This window comes from Quercus lobata, chromosome 11 (assembly GCF_001633185.2).
Source record: "Quercus lobata isolate SW786 chromosome 11, ValleyOak3.0 Primary Assembly, whole genome shotgun sequence".
NCBI lineage: Eukaryota > Viridiplantae > Streptophyta > Magnoliopsida > Fagales > Fagaceae > Quercus > Quercus lobata.
Window position 1 is genome coordinate 5,011,185 of NC_044914.1, and position 19,323 is coordinate 5,030,507.

General features: G+C 33.2%; 1 protein-coding gene across 4 annotated transcripts; it reads left to right on the forward strand.

The window, feature by feature from the left end:
- Positions 1-205: 205 nt before the first annotated feature.
- Positions 206-14,236, forward strand: LOC115968156 (putative glucose-6-phosphate 1-epimerase). Of its 4 annotated transcripts, none has more exons than XM_031087454.1 (9): positions 206-557; positions 1,047-1,121; positions 5,486-5,542; positions 5,625-5,785; positions 5,963-6,103; positions 7,637-7,739; positions 7,805-7,904; positions 11,009-11,256; positions 13,260-13,766. In XM_031087454.1, exons 1-8 carry the CDS (start codon positions 420-422, stop codon positions 11,221-11,223), a joined length of 990 nt encoding a protein of 329 aa, XP_030943314.1. In that variant the 5' UTR covers positions 206-419; the 3' UTR covers positions 11,224-11,256; positions 13,260-13,766. The 4 variants fall into 4 exon arrangements, with proteins under 4 accessions (XP_030943314.1, XP_030943316.1, XP_030943315.1 ...); XM_031087456.1 differs by lacking the exon at positions 13,260-13,766 and adding an exon at positions 13,864-14,236 and having other exon boundaries at positions 211-557; XM_031087455.1 differs by having other exon boundaries at positions 211-557; positions 13,219-13,675.
- Positions 14,237-19,323: the final 5,087 nt, after the last annotated feature.

Below are 19,323 nucleotides of genomic sequence, written 5' to 3' on the forward strand. Positions count from 1 at the left end.
TAGTTTTTGATAGTACTCTATAAAAAAATTTTGAAATTTTTTTATGATACTCGAGTTTCACAAATTTGAATTTTAAAAACTATGGTAAATTTCTACATATTTCAAAAAAAAAAAAAAAAAAAAAGTAGTATATTCCTAATTTTTTTAAGAAAGAGCGGTAGTGGGCCAAATTTGCCGTCAAGGCAGTAGACAGACAAAGTGAAAGAGATAAATAGACAACAAAAAGAACTACCGTACGCGAAATTTCCTCACACACTGACAAACACAACGGAAAGAGAGAATCTTGTCCAAAAGCAAAACTAACAGTGCTGGCTTGGATTCAAATCGAGCTTTGAAAATTCATTCATGCTATAAATAACAAATCAAGAAAATAAACAAGAGCTTAGAAGAGATTAGAGAGAGTTATTATTACCATTATCATGAGTAGCGAAAAGGTTCTCTCTTCAGCTTCAGCCTCGGCCTCTGCTCCTTTGGCTTCTCCTCACGCTGAGCTTTGCAGAGGCATCAATGGCCTCGACAAGGTCGTTCTCCGCGATCCGCGTGGAAGCTCCGCCGAGGTACCTAATCTGATGATCACGTGCTTCGTTTTTCCATATCTGTGGCTGGATTTGTCATTTTGTTTTGGAAATTCGGTTTCGTTTTTGTGAAATCTAGGGCTTGGTGTTGTTGTGAACCGCAAGGCTCAGATCTCTGTAGAACTCAACGCTGTGTTTGGTTTGTTCTGCTTAATTCTTTGTGAATCTGATTTAAAAGATTTCGGAAGTTGAGGATTGTTAATGAAGGAAAATTTTGCTAAATGATATTATTTTAATAATGAATTGTATAAATTTGGCAAAATCTAGTTTTCTGTTTTCAATTGTGTTTTAGAAACAGCGTTGAAATCGTGTAAATGCGCGATTTTGCTTAAAAATTCAAGCCAATTTGGTTGAAATTGTGTTTTGAAAACACGATTTTTAGTGTTTGTTGAATTATATTAATGTTTTATTGTTAGCTATAGAAAAATATATTAGTGTTTTATTTGTTTACTTTGAAATACTGTTTTCCAGGTGTATTTATATGGGGCTCATGTGACATCTTGGAAGAATGACCATGGGGAGGAGTTGCTTTTTGTCAGTAGTAAGGTGCAATTTTTTTATTAGTTTATTAATGTTGATTTGTAGAAGCTGTAGACAGGAGTGTTTTTTGTCAATTAGTAGATGCTATCAACATTTCAATCATAACTCTTAGATAATTTGGGTGGGCCAATCTTTCTATTTAGTTTCCTGATTGACTGTCTTGCACCAAAGATGATTATGTATACATCATCTTAATTTCCACCCTTCTAACTGTTATAATATAATGCAATTACCTATTCTGAATTAGTAAATGTCAGTATGGCAAAAATCACATAGCTTAGTGAATTTGATCTTGCCATGCATTGACAAAGTCTCAAAGAAGCAATGTAATACGTGATGAATTAGGTTTGTAGTATTTGAGCACAATGATTCTTAGAATTGGTTGTAAAAGCACTCATTTTTGCTTCTCCTATCTTGATGCAAATTTTGATTCTCTATCTTCTGGTCAATCTTTGAAAACAAGTGAGAAAAGAACACTAATTAAAAAATAAACAAAAAGTGACAAAAGCAAGTAATGCTAGCATAGCAATAAAGACCTCATTTCTAGTTATTCATCCATTGCCTACCAATGAGCTCTACCTCAAATGGCACTAATTGGGGAAAGGTGGGGGGGAGGTGAGGTATTTTTCATATTCAATCTTTGAAACCAAGTTAGAAAAGTGAAAAAAAAAAGTTGTGCTAGCATAGCACAAAAAATTCTGTGTTTCTAGTAATTCATCCATTGCCTGCCCATGAGCTTTAGCTCATATGGAACTTGCCCCATAAGAGAGGGGTGGAGGATGAGGTCATGAGTTCAAGAGCCTTGGATGCGTGTGTAACTTACCAGTTAAGAAAAGTGTAAATTCATCCATTGCCTTTGAATTTGTTTCTTCATTATAATATCTAAGTAGGTCTTAAGATTTAGTAAGGTTACATTGCTTGATCGATTGTGTGACACATATGGATTGCAATTTATATAACATGTTCTTTGTGTGGTTTCCTGGAGGTCTTGTAACTGCGCCATTTGGTAGACTGTTCCACAAATTTCTTATGGTTGGCTTTTGAACTTTTCCTCCAGAGCACTTCTATTTTTTAACTTTAAACTTGAGATGTTGTCATGGAAAAGGAAAACATACCCGTGCCACATTCTGGATTTGCTGTTTTATCAAATGTTTATTTCTTGCAATCAATGAGATGCATTTTGGCTCTCTAATTATGTACCTTTTTTTTTATAAGAAAAAGTTTTATCAGAAAAGTAGACATGGAAAAAAGATGTGTACAAGCCCTTTTTCAAAGAATACAACTCAAAAGGAAAGAGAGTCAATAAAATCAACAAAAGACACGGTGGGGGTGCCAACTAGAGCACACATCCAATCAAACAATGACCACAAAACATGCTCTTTGATTAGGCAGGCTGTTCGATTCCATCAAAGACCCGTTTATTTCTTTCATACCGCAGATTCCATATAACGCACAAAGGCAAGGCTGGCCAAACCTTGGCTCCTCTGTGGTGCTGAAACTGACATTGCCAAAATTCAAACAGTTCAACACAGCTTTGGGCATCACCCAAGACAAAGTGAAGACAAAGGACCATTTATCTGTTGCCATTGAGCAATGAAGAAGCAGGTGATCAATGAATTCCCCACTACACTTACACATACAACACCAATCAACTATCAAAATGTGTCTCTTGCGAAGATTGTTAACTATTAGAATTTTTAAAAGGCCCGCAGTCCACACAAAGAACACCATCTTACTTGGAACTTTAACCATCCAAATGCTCTTCCAAGGGAAAAAAGTGCATGTAGAACTCCTAAGAGCATTATGGTATGATCTTAACTCAAACACTCCTTTCTTCAATGGTAACCACATGACACAATCATGACCGGACGAAGTAGGCAAATTATCATATAGCACCTCAAAAAAAGTATCAATGGATTCCAACTCCCAATCTTGTAAAGGCTGGATGAACTGAGGATTCAATGATGGTTCTCTTCCTCTGACAGGTTAACTATATAATAAAGTACTGAAGCCTCCTAGACCATTGCTAAGGCAAACAGATCGGGAGCAAATCCTTTAGAGATTGGTCGCTGCACCAAATGTTTGTCCAAAACCTCACTCTAGATCCATCTCGAACCCAAACTGTAAGAATTTGGAGAAAGAGTTCCATCCCGTACGTATACCCTTCCACAAATTGACCCCATTTGAACCCAGAACTTAAACTGTTGTCCAACCTCCCCAACCTTCACCATATTTCTGGAGCTTTATCTCTAAGTGTTTTTGAAAAGTGACTTTATCTCTAAATGTTACAGTCATGCAGACCACAATAGTGTATTGTAGTTATCTCTTTAGATTTATGTGCCAAGGCTTTGCTGAATTTGGATTTATGGTGCTAGGTCTCTGCTGAATTTGGATTTATTTGCAAAGGCTTTCCTGTAGTTGAGTGAGGTTGGCCTGGTCCTCTATCTCACATATCTTGCATGCTATTGAAGGATCAGCCAACTATTTTTATAAATACACTTTTTCACTGCTTCTTGTAAAGTGTTTCCTTACTATGGTATATATTTCAACTTGATTTTTGTCATGCATAGTCTCCACTCTCCAAACAGGTAATTGTGTCTATTGTTGATTTTAATCCTTATGCATTCACTATGCATATCCATGATCTTTGTGTATCAAAACTGTCAAGATGAGTTCAAACACGAAACAGAAAATGTAGCTTTGCATAAGAGTGCTGTTTGGTAATTGTGTAGAATAAGCTTTCAATAGAGTTAACAAAACGGATCTGTACTTTCTTATTGATACATTCTGAAATGAGTCAATTTGCATTAACAAAAAAAAAAAAAAAAAAAAAAATATTGCATTGAATTTATTTGTCAACTTGTGACTTATGAAAGAAAAAATTGCTTGTCAACTTGCAAGGCAATGCTAGTACCAATTTACAATGTGTGGCTCTTCCAATTACTTGAGTTTGTTAAAATATGTGGCATCAATTCAATTTATGTTGTTCTTAAAAAACTACAAATATACAAAGATAATTCAGAACTTTTTGTACTGGTGCTAGACTTATTGATAAGGATAGGTCATGATTCATATATAATGGTTACATATGTTTATTTCTTTCTTGATTCCTGGGCACTCTCTCTGGTGGCACTAGTATGTATAGAAGTATTGTCCTCATGTGAAGTGGTGTCTTGTGAGCTAAGTATGCAAATACTTCTCTGATAAAGGAGTTTGAATGTAGAAGCAAACTCTGGCTTACTAGCAAGATTCCCCTTCTAACACCCATTCTGTTTTGGCGGTCTTTAAAAGTTGATTAAGGTGGTCTTGCTAGCTACTACTGGGTGGCTTTTCTATATATTGGTGCAGGACAATGAATTGTACAACCGATATTCAAATTAGCTGGCTTTATTGACTTTTGCATCATTAGTAAAGCTGATTAAGATGGTTTGCTGGCTTACTCCTAGTTAGTTTTTCTGAATACTGTGCCTAGAACAATGAAGTATACATCCAACTGATGTAGGATCTTTCAAAATTCAGCACTATACTAGGTTTCTTGATGAATTCTTGAGTAAGGGTTGATGTTTAAGAGTTTTAGGTTAGAAAAGAATGAATACTGATGGCTGTTTTGGGGTTGAAACAGGGGATAAACAGAAAATAAAATAAATAAAATACTAGGCAATCACACCTAGGTCTTCCTAAGCATCGCACCTCAGAGAAGAAGCTTAAAATAAGCTGTTGAATTTTATTAATCAATCACTATATCAAATAACATTGACTACAATAGAGCCTTTATATAGAGGCTATAGTTATCCCTTTCCTAGTAGGACTTAGACTCTAAATAACCTATTCCTAGAATGAATAGGAATACCTATAACAATTAAATAAAAGGCTTAATAACTCCTAAACCAAATAGGAGAAGGACTCGAAACATAAAATAAGACTCATGGGCCTTTGGTACAGCCAAGGACAGCCCATTCCAGATTTGTGGAAATTACCAAATTGCTCTTATTCTAGTAGAACTTAATTAAAACTGATCCAACAACTTCCCAACCTAAAAGACTCAATACTAAGACTCAATAATAACTAAAATAACCTGATATCAAAGGTGCTAAGAAGGTCTAACATCAAAACTAGACCACAATTCTTGAATCTCTGTATATTTAATCTTCTTTTTCCTTGAGCTCTTCCTTGTCCTACCATCACCAATACTGGAATTAGCTGGCTTAATTGGCTTTGGCATTGTTATGTGCATTTTACCACTGTGAAGACTTCTATGCTTTGTTTCCATCATGCAGATTTTCTCATCCGTGTTTTGTAATGTTATTTATGGTTGCTGAGAAGTTGAAGATAAAGAGATTTCCAATGAATATGTTTTAAGTCTTGTGCAGGCTATATTTAAGCCCCCAAAAGCAATACGTGGAGGAATTCCAATATGCTTTCCTCAAGTATGTTCTTCTTCACATTTTCCTTTCTTGCTTAATTCGGTGGCATTCATCATGGTTGGTGAAAGTTTCTCTGCATATGCAGTTTAGCAACATTGGTTCTCTAGAGCAGCATGGATTTGCAAGAAACAGGTTGTGGACAATTGACGCCGACCCACCTCCTTTTTCAACTACTTCTTCCAGTAAGACTTTTGTTGATTTAATCCTTAAGCCCTCTGAAGAAGATATGAAGATCTGGGCTCATAGGTAATTACCTGAAAATATTTCACTTTCTTATGCATTTTTTTTTTCATGGACTTTTTAACATGTGTTTCTGAAACGAAAGATAGATTCGTATTAGAAACTTCATAACTTTTTCTTCTTGGATAATTATTTTTTTGATGTTTTTTTTAAAAAAAAAATCTTTCTTCGTGTTAATTCTAGTTTTGAGTTTCGTCTGAGGGTAGCACTGGGCCCTGGAGGAGATCTGCTGTTGACATCTCGCATCAGGAATACCAGTGTTGATGGAAAGCCATTCTCATTCACATTTGCTTATCACACCTATTTCTCTGTTTCAGATATCAGGTGACTTATGAACTTGGTTTATGATTCTTTACTTTATGATGTGGCTGTATTCCATCAGATTGTTTATCATGCATACAGTTAACCACTTTTCTTTTCCTGTCTCTGTGGCTTGTTTGTCTATTATTCTTGTTAAAAAAAATTGAGAATATATAGAAATGGTCAGTCAAGGTTATACGATTGATTCCCATAGTTATGAAGCCAAAAGCTTCACTAAAGTTCACTGTATATCGGTGATTGGTTTTTCTGCTTTCTGGTTCACAGAAGGCTTAAATAACTTCTTGAGAATGATGATCTGGTTGAATAGTCTTTAAGTTTGGAGTATCCTGGGTTATGCCTAATCAGTTGAATGAATTGTTGGCTTGTTGGCATGGAGGTGTTCGGTGCATACTGCAGCTTCTATCTGGGGGGCTATCCCTCATTGTATTGTGTGGACTATTTGGAGGGAGCAGAACAATCGGATTTTTGAAGGGGAGGAGCGGTCTATCATTAAGTTGAAGCGCATCTTCATCTTATCTTTGTTTGAGTGGATTCTGCGTTGAGTGGTCTTTCCATATCTTCTTTGTTGGATTTTTAAGATTTATTTAGTTTTGTATAACGCCTTGTTTCCCATTGTACACTCCCTGTGTACCTGGGTCACTGCTTTCTTTGTTGTAACCTTTTTTTTTTCAATGTGGTTTTTATTTACCCAAAAAAGAAAAAAGAAAAAAAAGAAGTTCGTGTAAGTGTCCTTGGGATTTTAATAACTTAAAAAGAGTTAATGCATGTCCGATTGCTTGTCAGTCTAATAACTAATAAACCTCCATTCTTTCCATGGTGGGAGAATAATGATACCCGAAGAAGGTAAATTACATAACACCTTGTTGTGGGTACATTTGTTGGTGAAGACATTTGTGAGTTCATGTTGTAACACTTAAAAGGTAATCTTTTGTCAATTTATCTATTTTCAAAACTGTTCCTTATGCAATATCCAATTGATATTCTGGTTGAAAAAGCTAAAAGTTGTCAAGCTTGTAGAAGGTAAAAACCCTTTGTTGTGTCCTAGGTTCACTGCCTGGGGTACTTATCCAAAAAAAAAAGGTTCACTGCCTGGGGCACTAATTATGAAGACAAGACCAACTGAATGAAGCTTGCAAAATATTCTGAGTATAATTTGTAAACTAGGTGTAGATCACTAAATCTAGTCCAACTGATGTAGACAGCTTTTTCTGTACTTATACTGTAGCATGGTTGGGGGAAGGGGGGTTAACTTAAAGCCAGGTGCGTAATATGTTGCCAAAATTGAGTTGAGCTGTTTGGACACTAGATTTGACAAGAATATCTGGATAAACCAAGGTATGATCAAATAAGTGAAATTCCGTTATAATTTTTGGCTGTTTGGTGAGGAATATATATATATTTATCACTTTTCCAAGTGGTATAATGAGTTTGTGGGTCATTTTTGCTGGCAATTCTAACTATTTTCAGATAACATGCAGTTGAATTTATAATCTGCATTTTTAGATTGTATCTAATAGCTTACTTGATTGTGTCCAGTGAAGTTCGTGTAGAAGGACTGGAGACTTTGGATTATCTTGACAACTTGCAGAATAGGGAGCGTTTTACTGAACAAGGGGATGCTATAACATTTGAATCAGAAGTGAGTTTAAGATGCACCTTTTGTTTTTCATATGAAAGTTTGATTCTAATGCTTTGGTTAAATAGGTGGACAAGATATATCTTAGCACTCCTACAAAGATTGCAATTCTGGATCATGAAAAAAAGAGGACATTTGTTCTACGCAAAGATGGACTTCCAGATGCTGGTAAAAGCTACCATCTCCCTGCTGATATTGTAATACTGTTATTTTACTAATGATTGGAGCTTGAGTCAGTATGTTCTTTAGTTGAAGTTTCATTATGTGTAGGGATCCAAGTTTATTATCATGAAGTTCTTTTTCATTCTGCTTAGGCCTGGGTCTCCTTTCTACCTTGTAGCACAATAAATACCACACATGATTAGGATAAACTAGTGTATAGAATGTCTTTATCTTTCTGCTGTGTCTCTATATGCTTTTACTTGTCTTGAGCCAGCTTAGGCATTACCAATTTGTCATCTAAAGCAGATATTATGAACATTACTATTTTAAGATGAATTAGATGCAGAATTGTTTTGATAAGTAAAATCTTTTATTGAAAAAGTAAAAGAGAATGAACGTAGTAGGATTGAACAGTCCCCTTTTCAAAGAATACAAACCACGAAGGTGGAGAAACTAGGAAAAACAAGTGACATTGAAAGGATATTGTCCTGGGCACACATCCAATTATACAAGGACTGCAAAATGTGCTCTATGATTATGAAAGTAGGACACTCAAAATCATTGAAGACCCACTTGTTTCTTTCATACCACAAATTCCACATAACACATAGAGGCACGGGTTGCCACACCTTTTCTTCTTTATGGTGATGAAATCATCTTGCCAACACTCCAAAGTCCAAAAGCTCAATTGCATATTTGGGCACCACCTAAACTAGCCCAAATAATGCAAAGACAAATGACCATGTATCTGTTAATAAAGAACAATAAAGTATTCCCTGCATCTTTTACACATGCAACATCAAACAACTATCAACATATGCCTTTTGCAAGGATTACTAATTGTCAATATATAACCTAGAGCCATAGTCCACACAAAGAGGCAAAGAGCAACACCTTTTATGTGACCTTGGCCATCCAAATGCTCTTCCATGGCAAGGGAATACTTGTGGATGACCTAAGGGCATTATAGAACGATCGAACCTCAAACAACCCTTTTTTGTTTGGAATTCCAAGGCTTGGTATTCACCTGACGACGAAGGCAAATTATGATAGAGCAACTCAAAAAAAGAAGAAACTGATTCCAGTTTCCAGTCCTGAAAAGACTGAATGAAGGGAGGAATGCAATGTCTAACCCAATTCTTAGAAGTATTAGCTAAGTAAGATGCCACCAAGCCCCCCTTGTCCATTGCTAATGCAAACAGGTCTGGGAACAAGTCTTTCAGAGAGGGGTCACCACACAAAATGTTTTTCAAAACCTCACTTAGAGCCATCTTGTATCTCAAAGTGTAATATTTCTTTCAACCAAGCCTTTTTCCTTAAAAAGGCTTGGTTGGAGAACTAAGTTTTCTAATACTTAAACCTACCTCTTTTAAGGGGGAGCACACCACTCTCCAGTCCACCAAATAGAAATTTTTGGTATCACCAATACCTATCCATAGAAAATTCCCTTGGAGTTTCTCCAATTTATTGGCCACATGAATAGGCATCGTGAACAATGACATAAAATAGGTAGGAACAGAGGATAGCGTACTCTTAATCAAGGTCTCCCATCCTCCTTTTGACAAATACAACTTCTCCAACTGTCTTCCCACCTTTTCCATAATAGGATTCCAAATACCTTTGGCTTTAAAAGTAGAGAACCAAAGGTTAAGTCTATGTAGGTCATAGGTAATGATCAACCTTACTCCTTAGAATGCAGTGGCGGCTCCAGGAATTTTTTTCAGGGTGTTCCTTAAGAAGCATAAATTACACAATCTAATAAAAGAGATTGATCTTGGGCTTTTTTCCTGGGGTCTATTGGGCATTTGGGCTTGCTATGTAATAATAATAATTTTTTTTTTTCAGATTTTAGTTCAAAATTTTTTTTTGGGATTCTTTTTGCTTGAAAGCCCCAATATATTGTTAAGTAGAACAAATTATGGAGCAAAGTTTAATTTTATTGGCATAAAAAAAAAAAACTGAGGGTGTTCCCAATTTTTTTTTGAAGGGTAGACAAATATAAAATTTTAAATTATTATGTATTAAAAAAAAAAAAAAAAATTTCACCACCCTGGCCTTCAAGTGCTGCCGCCCCTGCTTGAATGTCAAAAAGATCAATAAGGTTCGAAACATAACCATTGGGATGGCGGATAGCCAAGTTGTTCAGATGGGGCCTCACAAAACATATGTGTCATTTGCAAAGAGATGACAGGATATATCCATAACTCTGCTGGCCACCCTAACTTTTAGGGCAACCGCCATCTGTTGCTCTCTGTACCATTGTGCTCAAAATCTCCATAAGCATGAGAAACAACAATGGGGACAAAGGGTCCCTCTACCTTAGACCTTTTGAATTGTTGAAGAAACATATGGTAGAAACCTTAATCATGATGGAAAAGTGGATGGTTAATATACAGAACTGGATCCACTGACACCATTTTGCACCAAACTGGCATTAGCAAGCAGTTCCAATTGACATGGTCGCAAGCATTCTCAGAATCAAGTTTACAAATAACTCTTGGAGAACCTATTTTCAATATACTGTCTAGGCATTCATTTGCTATGAGCACAGAGTCCAAATCTGTTGTCCCCCACAATAGTATTCTGTGTTTCCGAAATTATATCCCCAATACCATGCTTCAGACGATTAGCCACCAATTAGACTTTTAGGACAAAAATCCCTTATGTTGTAGCTGCTTGCTTTTTAGGAATCAAAGTAACAAGTGTGAAGTTTAGGGAGTTTTTAAACTTACTGTGAGTGATAAACTCTTGGATGTAATTTATTCCCCTCCACTGTGTCCCAACAATGTTTGAAAAATGCTATAGTGTATTCATTTGGATTGAGTGCTTTGTCTCCATCCATGTCATCCCTTCTTAAGCTCTCCTCAAGTGAGAGGACTTCTCATTCTTCCTTCCTGTCCAGCTCCTTTATTCCATCCATGCTTGTCTTCTTCCTATCTCTTGGTAAAGATAAACTAGAAACCTTTGGAATAATATAATGTAAATGATTTTTGTTTATAAACTATTTTCGTTTATATATTTTGAACTTCCTGATTTGTTATTTGAAATTCCCTTTCACTGTGAGCATTAATCTTATATATTTTATGTTATGTATTTTTTCCCCTCATAAGTGGTTTGGAATCCCTGGGATAAGAAGGCAAAGGCTATGGTTGATTTTGGAGATGAAGAGTACAAGCATATGCTGTGTGTGGAGGCTGCTGCTGTTGAGAAACCTATCACACTGAAAGCTGGTGAGGAGTGGAAAGGAAGGCAGGAGCTTTCTGCTGTTCCTTCCAGTTACTGTAGTGGGCAACTCGATCCTCAGAAGGTTCTCCACGGAAGCTGAAAGATCCATCATTCTGGACCTTATCCTGTACAGGTACTTTTGGCTGGAAATTCAAATAACCTATTCTGAATTTAATTAATATCTTTAAATACCGGCTTTCATCATTTACATAATAACCTTCAATATTGCTAATAATCAAAGAGGGCTTGCTTGAAATGTCTAATCAGATGGTTGCATATGTGGAGGTTACACAGATCTTTATTTTGTCTTGTAAATGTCATTATTTGTTTCTGATTGCGTTTGTTATATGTTGTCAAAGAATGATTAAGGGCCATTTATCCATTATTTTAAAGCAAGTTCAAGAAGAGTTTAACTATAAAATGATAAGATCACTCTCCAAGCCTTGCGTGCTCTTTTGAGGAGAATTTTTATCTATTTATTTTTGCTTCTGGCAAAAACCATTTCTTGTCTTCTGCTACAAATACGCTGCTAAGAGATTTTAAGCTTATTTGTACTGTCATATGAACATAATTTTTATAAGACTGCTACGACACCAACTATGCATAAGATATTGAATGTTAGGCTGTTAAGAAGTAACATGTTAATAAAATGAGTGTAGCTGAAATGAGAATGTTAAGATGGATATGGAGAAATACAAGGAAAGATAGAATCTGAAATGAGTAAATTCGCTTAAAGATAAGGGTGGTCCTTATTGATGAAAAGATGAGGGATAGTCGTTTGAAATGGTTTGATCATGTGTAGAGGAAAGTTACAATGCACTATTGAGGACGAGGGAGTTGATTTAAGTCCATGGAATGAAAAAAAGTAGATGAAGACCCCTAAAATAACTTTAGTAGTAGTAAAAAGGGTCATGCCAATTATATAGGTAACATAGAGTATGATTTTAGATAAAATAGAATGGCAAAAGAGAATACATGTGATTGACTGACCCCAAAATTTTGGGACTAAGGTTTGGATGTTGTTGAATTGTCATTGACAAAGCTATTAGATGTATCAATTCCATACAATTTTAATGACAGTATTCCTTTTTCCTTGTAAGAATGGCAGTCATGCATCGCTCTAAACTTTTTTATTTTTTGGCTAAAGAGGGTATTGAGCTCTTTGAGTATTTGACTATTTTTCAGAGTGTTTAGTTCCCTCCTCCCACACATACCAGGTAATAATAGGGAGAAATCCCTTCGGGTTGGCCTTAAGATGCTGGCTAAAGGTTTCAAACCCAAGACCTCATGAGGCCTTAGGAACCGCTAGGCCAACCCCTTGGAGTTATGCATTGCTCTAAACATTAAAAACAAAAAGAAACATAATGTATAATATAGCCTAACAAATTCTTTGACACTTAAAGTTTGTTGTTGACATTGTATGAGGGAACTTTGGTGTCTTTTTCTTACTCCTCCTCAATTTTGCGTGTTTTTTTATTTTTATTTTTTTTATTATATATAAAATGAATTCTGGACAATTCATTGTTTCCTTTTCTATTTGCTCTTTCTTTGTATATGTTCCAGGTTCTAGAGTTGTGCCCCCTTTTGAACTATTGAATGAAATTATTACTTATTAAATGATAAAAAGAAGTTTGTTTGAGGCTACCCTAAACAACATTAACACAATTGTCTTAGGATGTGTTTGGTTGAGCTTATAATTATTACTTTTTTTGAAATAAGTTGTGTAAGAGTACGGTTGTATTGAGAAAAAGTGAGGCATTAAAAAGTTGCACAAAAGCTGAATCATCCACCACAAAGGGCCTCGGTGTACTTTATTTCATGGCTTTTTATTTTTTGAAAGACTCCAAAGGGGCATATTTCATCAATCTTATATCATTATGTAACCTTGATGCTTAGATGTTCAACTTTTATACTTTCATGATCACTTTAGATTTAGACTATAGCAGGTCTTCAATTGGTTAATTTATATTGTGGATTTGCTTTATCTAGGAAGTTTGATCTCTTATAAGAGTAGTAAATTAGAATTTGTTTAATTTATTTGGAGAATCTTAGTCTTACATGTATCTGCATTGATATTTCTTTATTGAATCCTTAGAATTTCATGAAGGAGTTGGTGATGGAGACCTTGTTCTGCAGGTGTTTTGTTGCAAAATGTAGATGGGTCATGACAGCAAATTCTGTCCAGTATTCTTATTTGAAATTTACTTTAGTATTGGGTGGAAAGAAGGATTTATTAATAGATATGACGTGTCAAATAATTTGTTGCTTTTAGTGAGGGACCGGGTTGGGACTTGGGAGGCACGTTGAAGAGCAACAAAGAAAGCATAAACTGAATGGGCACCACCACCATCATGGTTTCCTTTTAATTGAAGCCATTGGGTTCTGTTATTCCTTGTAATCTTTATGATGTTCTTGTGACATAGTAATTTTGGATAGTCTTGAATTTGTATTTTATGCTTGATATAAGAGAATGATGTTGAGAACTGCATGATATGCTATATACATGATGCATGCTTAGTTTTTGGAAATTTGATAATTATGTTTGTACAGCCTTTTTAAGTGTGACTTTTGGATCTATGATGGTAGTTTTAAGGAATTCCATGAATGAAGAGTAGTACTCCGTTGGATTGACGGAAAAGACTCCTTCGAGAGTATTTTTTTCGAGCACTGCTTGAGATTATTATGGTTTTAAACTCCTTAGTCCTAACATAGTTTTTGTATTATTTTTTCTTTGGGCTAGGGGTGAACTTCAAGGTCCTAGCATGACTTCCATATTTTGCAATGGACGTACTTGCTTATGTTAACGCATTATCCAAGAGTGTTGTGGAAAATTTTAATGGCATATATGGCAGGAACAGAGACTACTGTAACCCAAATGCACAAGATGTATGGTTATTCATCTAAAAGAAAAAAAAAATGCACAAAATGGTTCACCCAAAATTAAAATCTTCAAGTTATCATCAAATTTGAGACTATCCTTGATACCCATTATTGAATTGTCTATGTAACATACTTTTTGATGTTAATTTGTGATTGGCATTGTTTATGTTGTATAGATTTTTGTGGTTGGAATCCTTTGATCATATTATATAGCTTGTTTACGTGCTCCTTAATTCGGATTCGTGGATTCCTACATATATAGGTCAATTTTTATTGGTTGCCTGTTTAGGAGTTCTTAATGATGATTCATGCTAAGATAATTTGCAATAAAATTGTTAGATCCTTTAATAAATTCATCTAGGTATAATTTGCAATGGTGTTGTACTATTTCAATCTTCCTTTAGTGATATATATATTTTTTATTTGTCAAAAAGTTTGACTACTTTATCAATTTTTTTTTTTTTTTAAAATAATAGTCTTCATGTGTAAGTGCAACATAAATATTAAAGCTCTTTATTGCTGATTTAACTGCTAAATGTTTTCAAATATCATATAATTTTGTTCATTTGTTTTTTTTTATTTTTTATTTTTTTTATAATTTTCATAATTATATCCACAAATTAATTCTTTTTAGGGTAAAATATTATCTTGGTCCTTAAACTTTACTAAAAGTTTGTTTTTCATCTCTAAAATTTAAGAAGTTCATTTTTCATCCTTAAACTATTGAAAAATTCATATTTCGTTTCTAAACTATTGAAAATGTTTTATTTATGTTCTTAATCTTTACTAAAAGTTTGTTTTTTATTCTTAAACTATTAAAAAAAGTTTTTTTTTTCATCCTTATTTTTGTCTCTATACTATTCAAAAAACTCTTTACAAAGTTTAGGAATGAAAAAAGAACTTTATAAAATTTAGAGACAAAAAATAAACTTTTAGTAAAGTTTACGGACTAAAATAGTATTTTACTCTTCTTTCTATTTTTGAAGTATTCTAGGAGTAGGATTTGTTTTAGATCTATTTCCTATTCAAAACTTTTTAGGTTGATGCTCATATTATTGTCAAATTTCTAGTATATATCGATTTTAAAATGCACACCTAAAGCTTAAAACAAATGTTTATTTGTCTGAACTTTGAAGCATTTGCTGGAAGTATTGGTTTATCTACCTTTTTAATTTCAGGAAAATAAATCTCAAGTAAATTTTCTATTTTTTTTTTTAAATTTGTTTAACTAATTCTGGCTTTTCGTCTACACAATTTTTTTTTTCTCGAAAAGAAAGGTTATTTACTTAGAAATTTATTTATTTTCATACAATTTCTTCCATAATTAAGAATTCCTAAAATTTTTAAATAGCCTTAACATCACCAAACCTAAAAAATTTTAAATAAATTTTTTTTTCCTTCTTTAAACTTCTAATTTTTTAGGCAGTTCTCTTATTCTATATTATATGTTTTTGTATTTTAAAAATTGGTTAATTTAAAACTAAACCTATAAATTTTATAGATTCCCTTTTTACCTCAATTATCTTTGGAGGATTGATTATTCAATTTTTTTTTTTTTTGAATATTTCACAAACAAGTTTAAGATTTATTTATTTTTCTGAATATGTATTGTTTATGAGAACATAAAAGTATCATCTATATAAACTACACAAAATCTTTAAGTTTTATAAAGATTTTGTCCATTCATCCTTGAAAGACTTGAAGAGAGTTATTAAGTTTAAGTTCAAAAGGCATTACATTCAATGCTAAATGTTGTTAGGATTTAGGGCAATTGGGCAAATTTGGTATATTGAATGTAGATTACAATAAGAATAATATGCTTTATTATTGGAAATAAATGATGTTGTAATGGGACAACTATTCCTATTCATATGTTTGGTTGTAAAATTAGTTGTTATATTTTGTAAAAAATGATGTATATAGAAAGTTTGTATTTTTTTTAGAAATATATTAATTTCAAAAGTTGTTAAACCTACTAAGAAATAGCTATTCCTAATTAATAACTATTGCTTGTAATAAAGAAGTAACCAAATAATTTAATATCTATTATACATGAATAACCATCCCATTTCTAGATCTATTACCAAACACTAAACATGCCCTTATTCTACTATAAATATCCTTGAATGTTTTCAAATTATAAACATAGAACTTGATATGAAAGATCAACTCGCTCAAAGACTTTTCATCATAGATATAACTTGTCAGGTTGAACAACTTTGATTCTACTTTGCCTTCTATTCTCTCTATTGTATCTCCCAATCTCAAGCACAACAGCAATTCGAACGGTAGTAATGAATATGAACTTTTAATAGGGAAAAGAACTCAGTACTTTATGGCTATAGCATTTGTATCATGATGGATATATGGGAATTTTAGCCAAAATATGCCTAGTCCAATCCAAAAAATGCCACGCATCATGCTAGCGTGTTGCTGAAAAACTCTAAGATGTTGCCATCCCACATCAAGTTAGGTGAGATAATATAGCTTATCAACTCTCTCTCTCTCTCTATCAAAATGGTGCAATCCCACATTAAGTTAGGTGAGGTACTATAGCTTATCATCTCTCTCTCTCTCTCCGTGGCTACCACAAGACCATTTATATATATTAATCAAACAATTTCTTCATTATCAAAATAAAAATTAAAACAAACTTTCTCATGAATTCAAAGGATAAGTTAGAAAAAAAAATTATGCTTAAATAGCATTTATTTACAAAATTTTGTATATCATCAAAGTACGCTGGAAATTGGCAATTATACTCCAATAAATTTCTTAAAATCTCAACTTTTTTGCCTATATCCAAAAAACAAAACATATCTAAAATATCTATTAATAATAATAAAAAAAAAGAAATAGAAGTTCAATTAAAAAATTTTAGGACCCAAAACTCAATAAAAAAATCAGCATTCAAAATGAAAAATAAAGGGGCAAATTGCACTGACACCCTTGAGGAACAGTGAAATCAAAGAAATGATGTTTTTCCCTCAAATGATCAAAATAATTGAGATTTTGCCTCCAAAATTATTTAAGAAAGGGAACAAAGTGTCTATTATTTTGATCATTTGGGACAAAGTGTCATTTTTTGAAAATCAAGTGTAGTGAGTCTAATTTTTTTATACATTGGGGGTGTCAGTGTAAGTTATCCAAAAGAAATAAAATCACATCAAAATCCAAAAATTTTCCCCCTAATATCCAAAACATAGAAAACATGCTTAATTTTTTTTAAAATTTTTTTATAAATCAAATAAAATTAATAATATATGAAACAAATACTTTCGAGACCTAAAGCCCAAAAAAGCCAAGATTCAGAAACAAAATGATAAGAAAAAATTCATAGCAATATCAAAACTCTCTCTCTCTCATGAAAACATAGAAAACGTAACTAGAAAGTCATAATTTGAATAAAAGAAAAAAAATGTAAACAAACACTTTTAGAACCCAAACCTAATGAAACTATGATTTGAAAAAAAAAAAAAAAATCACATAAATATCCAACTTTATCTCCCAAATAATCAAACACAAAAAATGTATCTAAAGCAATTATATATTGAAGAAAAGAAAGAAAATGGATCAAACTCTTCCAAGACCCAAAATCCAACGAAACAAACTAAAATTATAATGAAATCAAAGCCGTAAGGGATAGACTTTGTAATAATAAATTATCCAAACAAGCAGTAGGCACATTTGAATATAAAGCCAAATAAAATGTATTATGATATAAACTCAAATTCTCACTTCCAAAACATTTAAATATTAACAATAAGTAAAATAAATAAAAAATTATAAGAGAGAGAAGCAGAGGTGCCAAAAGCACCAAAATGTATTTATGCGAAGCAGAGCTACAAGAAAGAAGCAAAAATCCATAACAGAGATGGTGTGAACAATTAAAAAAAAAAAAAAAAAATCCACTAACAAAAAGAAGAAAATCAAAGAAGATGGGGGGGGGGGGGGAAAGAAAGGTTGGGGGAAGAGTAACAGTAAGGTGAGAAATGATAGGAAGAAAAAGAATTAAGAAAGGGAGAGGAAGTTTAATGGTGTAGTGAGGAATGATTGCAAGAAAAAGAGTCAAGAAATGTTTTTGACATAGCACAACAGGAGATTAGCAAAATTAATTGCTAATATTCTGTTAGTATATATTGTATAGATAGATGCACCAAAAGCTGTGTAGTTTAGTGATATTGCTCGAGTCTTCAAATGAGAAGAATTTGGGTTCAAATTTCCCCTCCCACCACTTATTATGATGGAAGAAAAAATAGTGATGCAACAAAAACCATATATATCATGTGATTATATGTCATTTTTTTAAGGGAGTTAATAGTATTGTAATTTTCGTGTGTTAAAAGTTGTGTAATTTTTGCTAACGAAGAAGAAAAGTGCAAGAAAAAAAATTTCATTCCGCAGAAAAAGGAAAGTAAGCTAGAGACCGGAGAGAGGATTTATTTATTTTAAAAAAATGAAGCAGCAATTTTAAGAGTACAACTAGCTACTGACACAACACTTTTACAACAAAATTTAGGTGGCAAGTTGTTAAAGATATATAAAAAAGTGATGTCATTTGTGGGTTTAGATAGAAATTTATTAAAACTTGCCACTTAATTTTTATTGTAAAATTATTGTGAAAATAGCACTAAAATGATTATATTCAAGTTTATTTCAATTGGGATTAAACAAAATTTAGAGTTAGAGTGTTCAAAATTTTATTTTAGGGGTCTAAACAAAAAAAAAAAAAATATATATATATATATATATTATATAATTTTTGGTTCTTGGCCAGGTCAGGGGGTTCATTTGAACCCCCTGGGCTGGCTGTAGAGACACCTCTGTTCATGTTTGTGCAGCGTTCAAACTCCACCTCTCTCTTCCCCTATTATATACGTTAAAAAAAAGAGAGAGAACAAGGATGCGTAGTTTGTTTTGAGGACGATTTTATTTATTTATTTTTTTATGCGCCAAACTTGAGCTATTTTCTTTAAGGACCTCTATATGTTTATATTGTACTTGTAATGAAATTTACATTGCAGACATACAAAGTGACAAATATTGTGCATATTTGCAATATATATATATATATATATTGTTCACTTTTTGCAAATGTGTACAATATTTGTCATTATTTATATCCCTACCACGTAAATTTACATTATACCATATGATGTATAAAAAAGAATTTCCCTTTCTTTAGGATATATAATATTTCCCTATACAAGAGAGACATCGTGTTGTCCTTTAAAAAAAAAAAGAAAAAAAAGGTTTTGCTTATGGCCCTTCATTTTGTTATGATTTCTGACAACGATTGCCATTGGAAACACATGTGGGG